General features: G+C 46.2%; 1 protein-coding gene across 1 annotated transcript in view; it reads left to right on the forward strand.

The window, feature by feature from the left end:
• The window catches only part of IPMK (inositol polyphosphate multikinase), a 54168-nt gene that overhangs the window by 21834 nt on the left and 17071 nt on the right, over nt 1-15263 (forward strand). Inside the window, exons 3-4 of the mRNA XM_044296117.1 lie at nt 174-270; nt 730-902. Coding sequence (XP_044152052.1) covers nt 174-270; nt 730-902 — 270 coding nt within the window. The remainder of the gene's footprint in view (nt 1-173; nt 271-729; nt 903-15263) is intronic.

Raw genomic sequence — 15263 nt, forward strand, 5'->3', positions numbered from 1 at the left:
TAGGCTGAATGTTGACTTCACAGCTACTGTATGTTTGATGTTTTCTATTCCCAGGGGGATAAAAGCTGAAGATCAGTCACTTTAACATTTCACAGATGATTCTTGTAGAAGGATCACTGCCAGAAGTTGCAGCAAAACGGCCAAATATGATTTTTTTTTAATTTATTTTACAGGTTTTCTCAAATGACTGTACTGATCCTAAATTGCGTGAACTACAAATATTTTTACCAAAGTATTATGGCACTTGGTCACCCCCAGGATCTGCAAATGGTATTTATACTTTATTATTATTATTATTATTATTATTATTATTTATTTCTTACATCATATATTTTCTTGACCGCAAGCAGATGTAGCAAATGGGGAGGAAAACAAATACGGGGGGGGGGGGGGGGGGAGCAGAACACCCAGCATATCTGAATAGCCCAGCAAGTAATGAGTGAGTGGGGCCTATCTTTTAGGCCCCACTCACATGTCCGGGAGATGTCCGCCATCTTGAAAGCCGCCATATTGGATCAAGGGCAATTTTTTTTCAAGTGGGAAAGGGGTGCAATATCTCTTGTGGTTCAGAGGTTAAGGAGTTGTAAAGAGTCTACGAAATAGGAAATATCTAAAGAAGATTGTTTAGTTTTTGCATTAGGCAACAAATGAACAATAAAAATCTGTACAAGCTTAACCATAGTATTTTACAGTTTTTATTTTTTATTTTCCCCTTCTTTTCTTTTTAAGATCTTTACTTAAAACTGGAAGATGTAACCCGAAAGTTTAACAAGCCATGTATCATGGACGTAAAAATAGGCCAAAAGAGTTATGATCCACACGCATCAGCTGAGAAGATCCAGCAACAGATCAGCAAGTACCCTTTAATGGAAGAGATTGGCTTCCTGGTTTTAGGCATGAGGGTAAGAATGTCTCCTTGGGTTTAATGCATGTTGAATGGGAACGTGAAGAGCTGCAAAATGTGAAAAAAATAAATAAATAAAAAATGTAACCTCTCCTTCTACAATCGAAATACCTCCTGGTATGCCTGCGTTTTTACATTTTACCCATGGTTATATTGTTGCTTGCAAAAAATCTAACTAGATGCTGCTTTTATAGGTGGGATTGCTTGTAGAAGAAGAGTATGAACAGACTGTACAGTCGCAGTCACCTTTTTGAAGTTGTGCGGGGAGGCACTTATTAATAACATGATGACAGCTGGCAGAATCTATGTGTATTACAGATCCCAGACTATTGAGCAAGCCCCAGACCTGTAATACTTTCTGTCCGTGAGCAGCTAAGAGCTGCGCAGGAAGTAGCTGTGTAGAAAAGCTCCAGGACCACTGCGCATGCCCTGAAGCAGTTGGACAGAGATTACCAGCACTGATGCAAGGTGGCCAGGATGGGAGCTGGAATGTCTGCGTCCCTATATGTACTCCTGCTATACCGGCTTTTATTGACAGGTTGGGCATGCTGGGAGCCATTTTATGAGGTGAGACAACCTCTTTGAAGAGGACCTTTCATCTGTCAAAATATTGTGAACTAAGTGTCATGATCTGTACAGTGGCGCCCAGGAATCTCACTGCACTTGCTATTATACCTGGGCGCCGCTGCGTTCTCTTGCTATGCTCGGTCACTTGGTTATAGTAGGAGGAGACTGCCCTTGTTCTCCTGGGCGTCTCCTTCTCCAAGGCTGTAGCGCTGGCCGATCGCAGTGGAGAGCTCACAGCCTGCAATTGGCCAGCGCTACAGCCTAGGAGGAGGAGACGCCCAGGAGAACAAGGGCAGTCTCCTCCTACTATAACCAAATGACCGAACATACCGGAGGGCATAGCAGGAGAATGGAGCGGCGCCCAGGGATAATAGGTGCAGTGAGATCCCTGGGCGCCGCTGTACAGATAATGATACTTAGTTCAGAAAGTTCAGAATTTTTTTGCCAGATGAAAGGTCCTCTAAGGACTTGGCTCATAAAGGGCTTCAGGCAATGATCCTCTAGGTATCGAAGTCTGGTCCATTTACACATGCAGGTAAGATGCAAACTGGGTCATGATAGTCCGATACTCCTCATATTTTGGTGGAGAAAAGATTGATGTAGTGAATCTTTTTATTTACATACAGACAACACATTGTGCACTTAATCAGGTCACTGCAACATAATAGACGCTTACGATATAGTTCAAAAAGAGACACCAACTGAAGGGTTGGAGGGTGGGCAACCCCAAATCATTTTAAAATGATAAAAAAAAATGTGGAGAAGTAAATATCCATCATAAATGGTTTCTTAAAGTTTTTAATGCAGTTATATTTGTGTTGTCTGTATTATTAAAATCACCGATACTTTACATCAGTCATTTCCGCACAGAAGTTTGACTCTAAGAAATGCCGGACTATGATTACCCTCCAGTTGTGAGAGAGTTAAAGGGCAGTTAGAATTCCAATGCTCAAGTACATTGGCTCCTGTCCTATTTCCCAACACAGCTTTACTCTCTCACGGTTTATATACAGAGGTCAGCTGTGTTCACTGCAGTTTATTGAACTCAATGTAGAACACTCGGGCAAACAAATATTATCATTGTAGTACATGGCAGATCATGGACTCTGAATCTACAGTTACATTCTGCATGGTCACATTTTGTTGACCCATCACGTCGGGTTTCCACTAGAAGTGCGAGGTAGCGTTGTCTGCGCCGGTGCCACGAGGGCTATGAGATTAAAGTAGAACTGTAATTTCCATAGCATCATCACGACGGCATACAAGGAGATTGACCCCTGACCTCTGTAGGGGCAGGAACAGAGAAAGGTTAAATACCCTCCTCCCACCACCAACACCAGTGTTTCCTGTCCCTACAGAGGACAGGGCAGAGAAAGGTCTCCCTGTATGCAGGGAGATGAAGCTAGGAATTCAGCGTGGATACCTTAAGAAATCGCCGGCATCCTGCATGGCGTCCCCCTGCCCTCCCGCGGTCCAGTACTAACGCTGGGCAGGGGTGTGGGGCTCTACCTCGTCCCGATTTTCGGGGCCTGTTCCCCGGCGCAGTCTCCCCTCCGGCATCAGCGGCAGCTGGGTGCGCGCCGGCGCATTGGGCGCATATGTATGACGTCACGCCCGGCGACCCGGAAGTGACGTCAGTGGCGGCAGCATGGAGCCTAATTTAAAAACAGAGGCCTGCTCCGGACAAACGCTCCCAGGATCGGTCCCCCACTGTGCGGTACCCTTACCTTTTGGGAAGAAGCGACCATGTCGGTACCGGAGCGGTCCCCCAGAGCGGAGCCGCCGCCAGCACTGCTAACTGTGAGTCCCCTTCGGGGGTATTTATGAATGGGTCAGGGAGTCTGTTGATCCCCCTCTCCCACGATGATATAGGGGGGGGGGGGAGAGGAGGAGGGGGCTCTTGCTCCACGCTCAGTGCAGCTACGGCAGGGCGCAGGCCCCTACATCCACCCGCGTGCCCCCCCCCCCCACCCTCCTCTTGGTGGGTCATATTCCTTATACTTGCCGTTTCATCTCTTTTAGGCAAAAGAAACCCCGAAAAAGATGGGGAAGTCACTCAAATGTGTCTCCTGCTCTAGTAGACTCCCTGACGGCTACCCCAAAAAATTGTGCAAACCTTGTATCTCAAATATCGTACGGGATGAGGCACCCTCCCTAAAAGAGGAATTAAAAACTATGATTCAGGAGGAGATCCGTTCATCCCTGGCCCACCTGTCCGCTAATCCCCCCGATTTGCCGCAACCAAAGAAAAAGCGGGCTAGATCCCCATCCCCCTCTGATATAGAAGTCGTTGCGGAGGAAAGTGCCCACTCTGTTAAGTCTTGGGAGGAGGGGGAGAGAGTCTCTGACTCAGACGACGATGGACGTAGATATTATTTTTCTACGGAAGAAATATCCGACCTTCTGAAGGCCGTAAGGTCGACCATGGGTGTGGAGGAGGTACAACGTACCCATTCGGTACAAGAGGAGATGTTTGGGGGCCTGAGGGTTAAGAAGACCCGTGTGTTTCCCATCAATGAAAACATTAGGGATATGATCCTTGATGAGTGGACAGACCCAGAAAAACGACTGGGAGTCCCGGCAACGTTCAAAAATAGGTTACTATTTGATCCGGAGGAATCTAAAATTTTTAATGAAATTCCCAAGATTGATGTGCAGGTGGCCAAAGTGAACAAAAAGACGTCCCTTCCATTCGAGGATGCCTCCCAACTCAAAGATTCGATGGACCGTAAGGCGGACAGTCTCCTCAGGAAATCCTGGGAGGCGTCCATGTTTAACGTTAAAACCAATATTGCGGCTACTTCAGTCGCCCGGTCCATGTATCTTTGGTTGGGAGAATTGGAAACTCATATTAAAGACAGAGCGTCTAGGGAGCAGATTCTGGAGTCTCTTCCCCTTTTAAAATCGGCCACGGCTTTCCTGGCGGATGCCTCTGCCGAATCAGTTCGGTTTTCCGCCAGAGATGCAGCACTCTCCAATGCAGCTAGGAGAGCCCTCTGGATGAAGTGTTGGTCGGGGGATAAGACATCTAAGCTAAAGCTATGCTCCATCCCCTTTTCCGGAGAATACGTGTTTGGCCCGGTGCTAGATAAGATCCTAGAGAAGGCCGCGGATAAGAAGAAAGGGTTTCCGGAAGATCGCCCTTCCAAACGCCGGTATCCTTTTCGCCCCCCCTCGGGTCAAGAAAAGAGCTACAGGGGAAAAGGGAAATCGGGGCGTTGGAGTTACCCAAAAGGAGGAAGAGGAAGAGGTCAGTCCTTCTCCCAGCAAAAACCTTCAGATAAGCAATGACGGCCGAGTGGGGGAAAGACTCTCAAGATTCCTGGGGTCATGGGAATCCATCTCCCAGAACCCCTGGATTTCCAAGGTAGTCGGTACAGGCTATCAGATAGAGTGGTCTTCAAGACCCCCAAACAAATTTTCTCTGACACGGTTCCAAATGAACCTTTGGCAAGGAGTCCAGAAACTTCTTCAGATGAACGTAATCTCTCTGGTCCCACCTCTAGAAAGAGGCAAGGGTTTTTATTCAACTTTATTTTTAATCAGGAAAAAAGAAGGTACCTTTCGGACGATCATAAACCTGAAACCTCTAAACAAATTCATCCGTTATCAGAAATTCAGGATGGAGACCCTAACATCTACAATCCCTCTGTTAAGCAAAGACGTCTTCATGTGCACTATAGACCTGCGAGACGCTTATTACCATATTCCCATTCACGCCAGCTCCCAGTGTTTTCTCCGGTTTGCAATCCGGGATATATCAGGAAACGTCCATCACTACCAGTTCAGAGCCCTTCCCTTCGGGATTTCGTCTGCCCCAAGAATATTTACCAAAGTGGTGGTAGAGATGGTTGCCTTCGCCCGAAGACAGGGACTCATGATAATCCCCTATTTGGACGATTTCCTTCTGGTCAGCGAAAGTCGCAGACAAATCAATTCAAATCTGAAGGTCTTTCTCTCCATCCTAGACGACCTGGGGTGGATCGTAAACGAGGAAAAGTCCGTCCTCACCCCCTCAAGGGAGGTTTGTTTCTTAGGGATGATCCTGGACTCCCGAAAGCAAGCAGTGTTCCTACCTCAGGACAAAATATCAATTCTCCGACAAAAGGTCAGGTCCTTTCAAAAGAGAAGATCTTGCTCTATCAGAGAGGCGATGAGCATGCTGGGTCTGCTGACATCTTGTATTCCGGCAGTCCCCTGGTGTCAAATACACTTCAGACCCCTTCAGTCCTGGATACTGAGTGTCTGGAACAGGTGCCAATCCTCTCTAGATCGCCAAGTAAGTCCTCCATCTCGGATTCTGCAGTCCCTGAATTGGTGGAAAAACCACGAGAACCTATCTCGGGGAAATCCCTGGCAGAAGACTCCCCAGTTGCAGGTAATAACAGACGCAAGTCTGTCCGGCTGGGGTGCAAAGGTCGGGGACCGTATATTTCAGGGCACTTGGCCAGATTCGATCAGATCCCAATCATCGAATTTCAGGGAGCTGAGAGCAGTCTGGGAAGCATTGAGGGCGGCAGAGGAAATGTTGTGTCAACATCATATAAAGGTACTATCGGACAACACTACAGCCATTGCCTACCTCTCCCATCAAGGGGGAACCCGGTCTGTAACCCTTCAGGCACTGGCAACAAAGATCTTTGCTTGGGCAGAACAGAAGGTGGCCTCTGTGTCGGCAGTTCACCTGAAGGGGATACTAAATCAAGAAGCAGATTTTCTCAGCCGCCACAGGATCGATCACACAGAGTGGTCTCTAAGTCCAGAAGTCTTCAGGTTAGTGGTAAGGAAATGGGGGTTGCCCGACGTAGATCTGTTCGCCACCAGGGCCAACTCAAAAGTGGAAACATTCTGTTCCCTAAACCCCAGGGACAGGCCTCATACATTAGACGCCTTCGCCGTCCGTTGGCATTGGAACCTATGCTATGCCTTCCCTCCACTTCCTCTAATCCCGAAGGTGGTGCAGAAAGTTCTCCAGGACAAGGTCACGGTGATTGTGATCGCTCCCCTGTGGCCAAAGAGAAGTTGGTTCTCATCTCTCCAGAGACTTTCTCTACAGGATCCATGGCCCCTTCCGGTACGGGAGGACCTACTCCAGCAGGGCCCAGTTCTACACCCAAACCCGCAGTTTCTGAAATTAGCAGCTTGGATCCTGAGTTCCAAACCCTGAAACTTCAGGGACTATCAAACGAAGTTATTGCTACTCTGAAAGCTTCCAGGAAGAAGGTAACGTCAGCGATTTACCTTAAGATCTGGAGACGTTTTTGTTCTTGGAGTGGGGATGAATCGCCACATTTACATAAACCTAACATCCAAAGAATACTGGACTTCCTACAGCGAGGTCTAGATCTGGGACTTAGGCCCTCTACCTTGAAGGTCCAGATCTCAGCCCTGGCTTGTTTTTTTGACCAAGATATAGCCGGTCATCGTTGGATCAAAAGATTCATCAAGGCAGCGACGAGGCTCCGCCCAACGATCACCGCTCGTGTCCCTTCCTGGGATCTGAACATCGTTCTTACAGGCCTTACCTTACCGCCCTTTGAACCCATGTCTGACTGTCCTATAAAGTTATGGTCCTTGAAAACGGCCTTCTTAATTGCGATAACTTCGGCCCGCAGAGTAGGAGAATTGCAAGCCCTATCGATCAGGGAACCCTACCTCCGTATTCTAGATAGATTAATTCTCCGTCTGGATCCGGGGTTTCTCCCCAAAGTGGTATCAAATTTTCATCGGAGCCAGGAAGTTACCCTACCTTCCTTTTGTCAACACCCTGCTAATGACAAAGAAGCCACATTTCACTCTCTGGATGTTAGACGGGCAGTCTTAAACTATATCTCTGTGACGAAAAAGTTTAGGAAGTCGGACAGCCTACTAGTTCTCTTCGGAGGAAGACTTAAGGGCCAGAAAGCCTCCCGGTCATCTATAGCCAGATGGCTCAAAGAAACTATTAGTCTTTGTTATCAACTACAAAATCTTACATGTCCAGTCCACATTAGGGCCCATTCCACCCGGGCCATGTCCTCCTCTCAGGCTGAGAGAGCTGGGGCTTCTCTGGAGGAAATCTGTCGTGCTGCCACTTGGTCCAGCATTCATACTTTTATAAAGCACTATCGCCTGGATCTTTCCAGATCATCTGATCTGTCCTTTGGGCGGAAAGTCCTCCAGGCTGTAGCCCCCCCCTTAACTGATATATTTTTTATATCTCCTTGTATGCCGTCGTGATGATGCTATGGAAAAACCGGAATTAGACTTACCGGTAATTCTATTTCCATGAGATCATCACGACGGCACGTTATTCCCTCCCTTGATTCAATTATTTGACCTACCCAGGTCTCTAGAAGGTATGGAGTAATACCTTTTTTCTTGTTTTTTACTGTTCTCCACCACCGGGTTGCTCTGTGTGATTTTGGAAACACTGGTGTTGGTGGTGGGAGGAGGGTATTTAACCTTTCTCTGTTCCTGCCCCTACAGAGGTCAGGGGTCAATCTCCTTGTATGCCGTCGTGATGATCTCATGGAAATAGAATTACCGGTAAGTCTAATTCCGGTTTTTTTATTTTAATGTTTAGGGACAGTGAGTGTTTACAGTACATTTTATTAGGGAAATATTTTATTCTTTATTAGAAAACTATTTAAAGTCTCCCCTTAGCAATCCACTACCTGAGGGTTGATAAAGAGAATCCATCTTCACTGTGTACTACCATGTTGAAGACACCAGATAACTGTATGATGCATTAGTCTACGCAGCCTGCCTCTGGTCTCCCTGTCCCAGTCTCTGCCTCCTTACTCCATCCCTGCCTCCCTAAATATTACTAAAAATAATGTGCAGTCAGGGGCGGACTGGGAACTTTAAGTGGCCCTGGAAAAAAAAAGAAATGTTAGTGGCCCCATGTTGTAGGCAGGTCCAAATTGAAAGAAGGCAGGGCAACACAAGTAGGTGAGGTCAGCAGTACCATCAGGGCTGTGGAGTCGGAGGAGGAGTCGGAGTCAATTTTGGGTACCTGGAGTCGGAGTCGGCAAAAAATGAACCGACTCCGACTCCTACTAAATTTAAATTGGAATAAAAAATAAAAAAAAGCAAGTTTAAATGTCCGCATTCATAAACAGTTATAATTAATGACTTCTCTACTGTAAGAATAAAGGCCAATGCATGCAGTGCCTCACGTAACCGCAAAACAAACGCGTTCAGTGATGTGAAGAAGCATGCTTTTCATATGCTTCACTATATGGCACGCAATGCACAATTAGGAGTGGCAATACATATACTTTCCATTGTGTTGTGTTCTGATGTTACAGGGAACACAATGCCCATGGTTTACCTAGCCTCTCACTGATAAGGGATTAAGTAAATATGTGTTTTGCAGGACTAGAGACACTTGTATAAGTGAAGGGAATGGAGGGTCAATAGTTCAAGACTGAAGCTGTAAACCATTGGAAAAACTGCTGTCATTCAGCTAAGGCTATAAAACGTGTAAACTCAGAATGTTATCTTAAACTTTAAACATGACTATGGGATTCTTCTAGGGAAATCATGTTTTAAAATAAATGTCCCTTCCTGGATCCTCCCACTGCCCTATCTTCAGCAGAAGATCAGCACACAAAGGAGAAGGCAGCAGCTTCTGCCCAACTACCTCTCTGTGCTAGAAGAGCTTAGAAGAACTTCTTTCTTTCCTTCAAGGAATGTATAAAATACATTCGCATATTAAATACAGAGGAGTCGGAGTCGGGGAGTCTGAGTCGGAAGTACAAAAAACTGAGGAGTCGGAGCATTTATCTACCGACTCCACAGCCCTGAGTACCATAGTGCAAAATACCATCCCAGCAGAGGCTAATACCACAGCGCAGCACAATATAGTTCCCCAAAAGCTGTCCCTCTGTGGTAATTATTAGGGATCGACCGATAATGGATTTTTTTTTATTTTTTTTTATTTTTTTTAGGGCCGATACCGATAATTTGTGAACTTTCAGGCCGATAGCCAATAATTTATACCGATATTCTGGGAATTTTCATTTTTGAAAAAAAATAAAAAAATTCCCACAAATCTGCTGAAAATTAATGTTTATTGTTAATGTGTATTTAATTTTTTTTTTTTTTTTTTTGTAAATCTTTCTTTTTCATTTATTTTTGTAATTTATTTTATTTTTTTAAACTAACTTTTAGCCCCCTTAGGGACTAGAACCCTTGTCCTATTCACCCTGATAGATCTCTATCAGGGTGAATAGGAGCTCACACTGTCCCTGCTGCTGTGTGCTTTGTGCACACAGCAGCATGGAGCTTATCATGGCAGCCAGGGCTTCAATAGCGTCCTGGCTGCCATGGTAACCGATCGGAGCCCCAGCATTACACTGCTTGGGCTCCGATCGGAGGAGCAGGGGAGAGGGGATCCTGTGGGGGGGCGCACTGCGACTGGGGTGGGGGGGCCTTATGCGCCACCACTGCTTAATACTGGGAGGAGGGGGGGGCACACTGCACCACCAATGCTTAATACTGGGGGGGGGCTTGGGCAAAATAAATGCCGATACCGATAGCGTTCAAAATCCTGAATATCGGCCGATAATATCGGTAAATCCGATAATCGGTCGATCCCTAGTAATTATCAATAGCTACCATCTGCTGTCCTTCTCCAGTTGTCTCCAATTAAGATATGGAGCTTAGGAGGTGAGATGCGGGCGCAGCAGTTAAATTCAGGAGGGCATGTGTGATCGCTCTTGGGTACACGAGTACCTGATTCTCACAGCTTTAAAGGGAGTCTGTCCCCTCCATATGGCCATATACAGTGCTTGCATTGCCCTATAGCACACCAATACATGAATGTAATGGTATCTTTGTCTCTACACTTGCAGAAGCTGGAAAAATGAACTTTGATATGCTAATTAGCATTTACAAGCGCCCAGGGGCGGCGTTCACTGTGTTGGTGCCCAGGCTGCCCTGCCTTTTTTCATTGTTCCCCCGCCCCAACCTCTGCATATGCCCGCCCTCCTATTCCCTTGCGTCATCTTGAGGTCCGGCCGAGATCCTACGACTGTGCACGTCCTCACCGGGCTGGAGCATGCGCAGTAGTTAAAGCGATGTGATGCCCATTGTTGGCAGTGCGCATGCTTTGGCCCGGCGGGGCAGTTAGGTCGTCAGAGAAAACAATTGGATCCCCCCGGCTGAGGGATCTCAGAAGACCGATCCAGCCCCTTCTGGGGCCAAAAGGGGACCACCAGGATTAGGGTACATTTCTCGGTCTGGAATTCTTGCATGACCTTCGGAATTAGGGGAAAAAGCATAAATTAGACCCGATGTCCAATCCTGAGTGAAGGAGTCTACCGCCACGCAGGGATCCTTTGGGTTGAGGGAGAAATAATAAGAAACTTTGTGGTTTTTCTTTGAGGCAAACAAATCCAGACTCTAACTGCCCCAATGAACCTGTATCTTCCAAAATGCTGTCTGAGAAAGAGACCACTCACCTGGATCTAGCCTTCTAACGCAGGGTCCAATCAATCATCTGAACCCCGGGCTTCTCAAGCTGTCAGCCGTGTTACTAAACAGTCCATCCTCCTAGGTCTGGATCTATCTGAGGTTGGTGGGTACCCTAATGCTCAACAGGAAGTCCAATACCTCTAAGGCATATCTTAAGGTTTAGAAGAAGTTCGCCTCCTGGAGTTGTGACAGGTTTAACCAGTCTACTCCCAATATTCCTCTCATTCTGGATTTCCTACAGGATGGTTTGGATATGGGTCTCTCCCCAAACACTCTAAAGGTGCAGGTGTCTGCCCTGGGTGCCATTTATAACACCAGTCTTTACAATGTCCCCTGGGTTTCTAGGTTCTTGAAAGCTGTAGATAGGCTGAAGCCTAGAATCAAGAATATGGTAGCCCCGTGGAACCTGAATAGTTTTTTTTAGGCTTGCCAGATTCCCTGTTTGAGCCTTTAAGTGGCTTCTTTTTTTTTTGGGTAGCAATATCCTCTGCTAGGAGAGTATGTGAGCTTCAGGCCCTGACCATCCAAGAGTCCTTTTTTAAGGGCCTTTGAGGATAAGCTAATATTTAAACTAGACCCTAATTTCCTCCCAAAGGTAGTATCTACATTTCACAGATCCCAAGATATTGTCATTCCCTCATTCTAGGCCAATCCCAGAAATGAACAGGAAGCGAAATTCCATAATCTAGATGTGAGAAGAGTCGTTATTTAGATGTTGCCAGAGGATAGACAAAAATTTGTTTGTATAGCTTTTTGGCCCTAATAGAGGCAGGAAAGCGACAAAGAGCTCCATATCCCGTTGGATAAGGAATGCTATTACGGAAGCATATAGAGCAGTGATGGCTAACCTTGGCACTCCAGCTGTGGTGAAACTATGACTCTCAACATGCTCCATCTATTTCTATAAACTAGCCAAGCAAGTGGGGCATCTTGGGAGTTGTAGTTTTACCACAGCTGGAGTGCCAAGGTTAGCCATCACTGATATAGAGCTTCCAGTAAAGAACCTCCTCCTTCTCTCAGAGCCCATTCAGTGAGGGCAGTGTCTACCTCCTGGGCTGAAAGTGCTTCTGCCTCCTTAAGGCTGCTTTCACACTAGCGTTCGGGTTTCCGTTCGTGAGCTCCGTTTGAAGGAGCTCACGAGCGGACCCGAACGCAGCCGTCCAGCCCTGATGCAGTCTGAATGGAGGCGGATCCGCTCAGACTGCATCAGTCTGGCGGCGTTCAGCCTCCGCTCCGCTCGCCTCCGCACGGACAGGCGGACAGCTGAACGCTGCTTGCAGCGTTCGGGTGTCCGCCTGGCTGTGCGGAGGCGTGCGGATCCGTCCAGACTTACAATGTAAGTCAATGGGGAAGGATCCGTTTGAAGATGCCACAATGTGGCTCAATCTTCAAGCGGATCCGTCCCCCATTGACTTTACATTGAAAGTCTGGACGGATCCGTCCCAGGCTATTTTCACACTTAGCTTTTTTTAGCTAATATAATGCAGACGGATCCGTTCTGAACGGAGCCTCCGTCTGCATTATTATGGGCGGATCCGTTCAGAACGGATCCGCCCGAACGCTAGTGTGAAAGTAGCCTAAAGCAGATTTGCAGGTCAGCCGCTTGCAGAGGGCCCATACCTTCACTAAACATTATAGGCTTCATGTATTTGCCAATGAGGACATGGCCTTTGGACGCAAGGTCCTGTGTGCTGTAGTCCCTCCCTGAGTTTTTCACTTTGGATATACAATAAAAAATAGACAAGTGGAGCGTCTACACACAACTTGGCAGTATTTAATACGCCTCAAACGCATGAGAAGAGTTTGTTCCACGTGGTGGGAGGCTAACTTCCGGTATCTCGGACCATGTAGATACAGCGATTGTTTCCAACACTGGTGAATCCATCCCACTTAAACACAACATGAATTGCAACTCCAGGTATGTTGTCTATATGTTAGAGTGCCCCTGTGGGTTACAATATATTGGCCGTACTACCCAAACAGTGAGGAAGAGACTTAACCGACATCGTTCCAGCATCCAGTGAGAATATTTTAAACCTGGAGTGTCAAAGCATTTTTCCGAAGTACATGGGGCAACTTCTTGGGCCTTAAACTGACTCCCATAGATTCAGTTCCCCAATCCTATCCCCAGCTTTGTAAAAGAGAAATGTACTGGATCTATAGGTTCAACACACTCGCCCCATTTGGCCTGAATGAAACTTTGGAATATAGTCTCTATTAAATGAAGAAAAAAAATTAAAAATCCTTTCCCAACCAGACATCTAGTTACACAGTACATCAGCCAGATGGAAGAGATGTGTTATTGACTCTATAGACTCAATAATATACTAATCCAATAATTCACAATCACATTCCCCTTGCCATTATCCACATGATCAATATGATGCTAATTACAGAAGTTAATTCCTTCACTGTCATTCCCAATATGATTTTATCATTATAAGGAAGGGAATGGAAAAGGAGGGAAAAATAGAACTAAGGGAGTGGAAAGAAAGGGGATGGAAGAAGGGGTAACCAGTACTGACATGACTATTTTTGTATCTCTATTTATATTTCTATTTCATGTTATTCTTTCTTTTAATCTGATTTAAAAGAAATATATGTATATGTTTTACAATGTATTTAAATATTGTGATAACTTGGGGCCATAAATGATTCCAGTACTATTGCGGCCGTGGTACGCTTGGCTGGTGGAGCGCATCAGTTATGGTGAAAACCTGGGGCCTTGATGGGTTCTGGCGTTTCCCTGTCCATTGTGCGTTCCATTAGTGGAGCACATACCTGGCTATCAGCACCACGTGACTGGAACCCGGGGCAGGGCGGTTCTAGCAGTATCCCTGCCGCGTTGCGTTCCACTAGTGGAACGCACTTCCAGCCTCCGTTATCACGTCACCGGAAGTAAACCAACGAAGAGCTTTTCTAAGCCCCAGCACCACATATTTTTCCCACTTTTTATTGGATCTTCTATTTACCACATTCAGTCGCCCCAATGATCTATGAGCTTTCCTCGGGTGGAAAGCTTGTGACCGGAAGTTAGCCTCCCACCACTTGGAACAAACTCTTTTCATGAGTTTGAAGAGTATAAAATACTGTGAAGTTGTGTGTACTATGTTTTGCTCCTGAGAAAGGGGTTTTAAGTCACCTTGTATTACCTGAGACGTCCTTTGGGTCATCCATCAATAGGACTACAAAGGGACCACCAATCCTATAGGCGATCTCAGCAAGGGAGGGTCTGGTGACGTGAGTAACACAAGATTGTGTCTATTTTCCCTTATTGAAGACCACAGTAGTTGTCTCATTGATTTTATTATCGTAAAGTGTATGATCTTTTCAATATATATATTCTCTACCCATGTGGCTCTGTACCAAACATACTTTTTAATCGTTGTTAATTGACTGTTTTCCATATGTATAGTCTTTTTCTCTGATATGGATTTGGGGTGGTACAATAGGCCTTTAAAGTAGTGTCGGCCTTGTTGATGCTATCCCCTGCCACCTCTCTACACTCTGGCTCTCCACTTGTCCACTGCTATTGCGACCTGCTTGTCAGGCCGACTTGGACTATCAGTGCCACTCGGTGTGAGTAGCCTTGCCCATTTCCATCTCCCACTTTTTGGTAGGTATACCTTGGCGCTCTATCCCCCTTCTCCCCACCTGCCGTCCTCTCCCACAATTGCATTCTTCCATTCTCCATTCCTCCTTTATTTATCGCTCTACTAGTGGTCTTGTCTGCCAACCTCCCTCTGTTTGTCTAATTGCCCGCACTTACACTCCTCTTTTTTTTTTTTTTTGTTTTCACTTTGTTAGTTCTCAGGATGTGCTGTCATGGAGATGACTGGGGAAATGAGTATTACACTCACCAGTAATTCGGTTTCCTGGAAGTCTCCATGACAGCACATGTTTCCCACCCTATTAAATTATTTTCAGGCTCTATCCTTTATCCTGGTTTCCATTAAAATACACTGGCGATGAGGGGTAGGGGTGGGGTTTTTAACCTCTGTTTGTTCCTGTCTTATCATGAGAAGTTGGTCTCAAGATGTGCTGTCATGGAGACTTCCAGGAAACCGGATTACCGGTGAGTGTAATACTTGTGTATTCACACACACACAGAGTTTAGGGAGGAAGAGGAGAGGCTGATCTTCAGCACGAGGAGAACATAGCCCTCTCCATCGTGAAGGTCTCCATTCTACAGTAAAGGAGAAAAAATCTCAGATTAAACTGCAGCTGAAGGACTTTTGATGTCGCAAGTGGGAGAGGCCAAACCAGGAAGACAGTACAGTGCTTGTAAGGGTATATTCACACAACTAATTTTGAAAATTCACCCCCAAAA

Source organism: Bufo gargarizans, chromosome 6 (genome assembly GCF_014858855.1).
Source record: "Bufo gargarizans isolate SCDJY-AF-19 chromosome 6, ASM1485885v1, whole genome shotgun sequence".
Classification (NCBI taxonomy): Eukaryota; Metazoa; Chordata; class Amphibia; order Anura; family Bufonidae; genus Bufo; species Bufo gargarizans.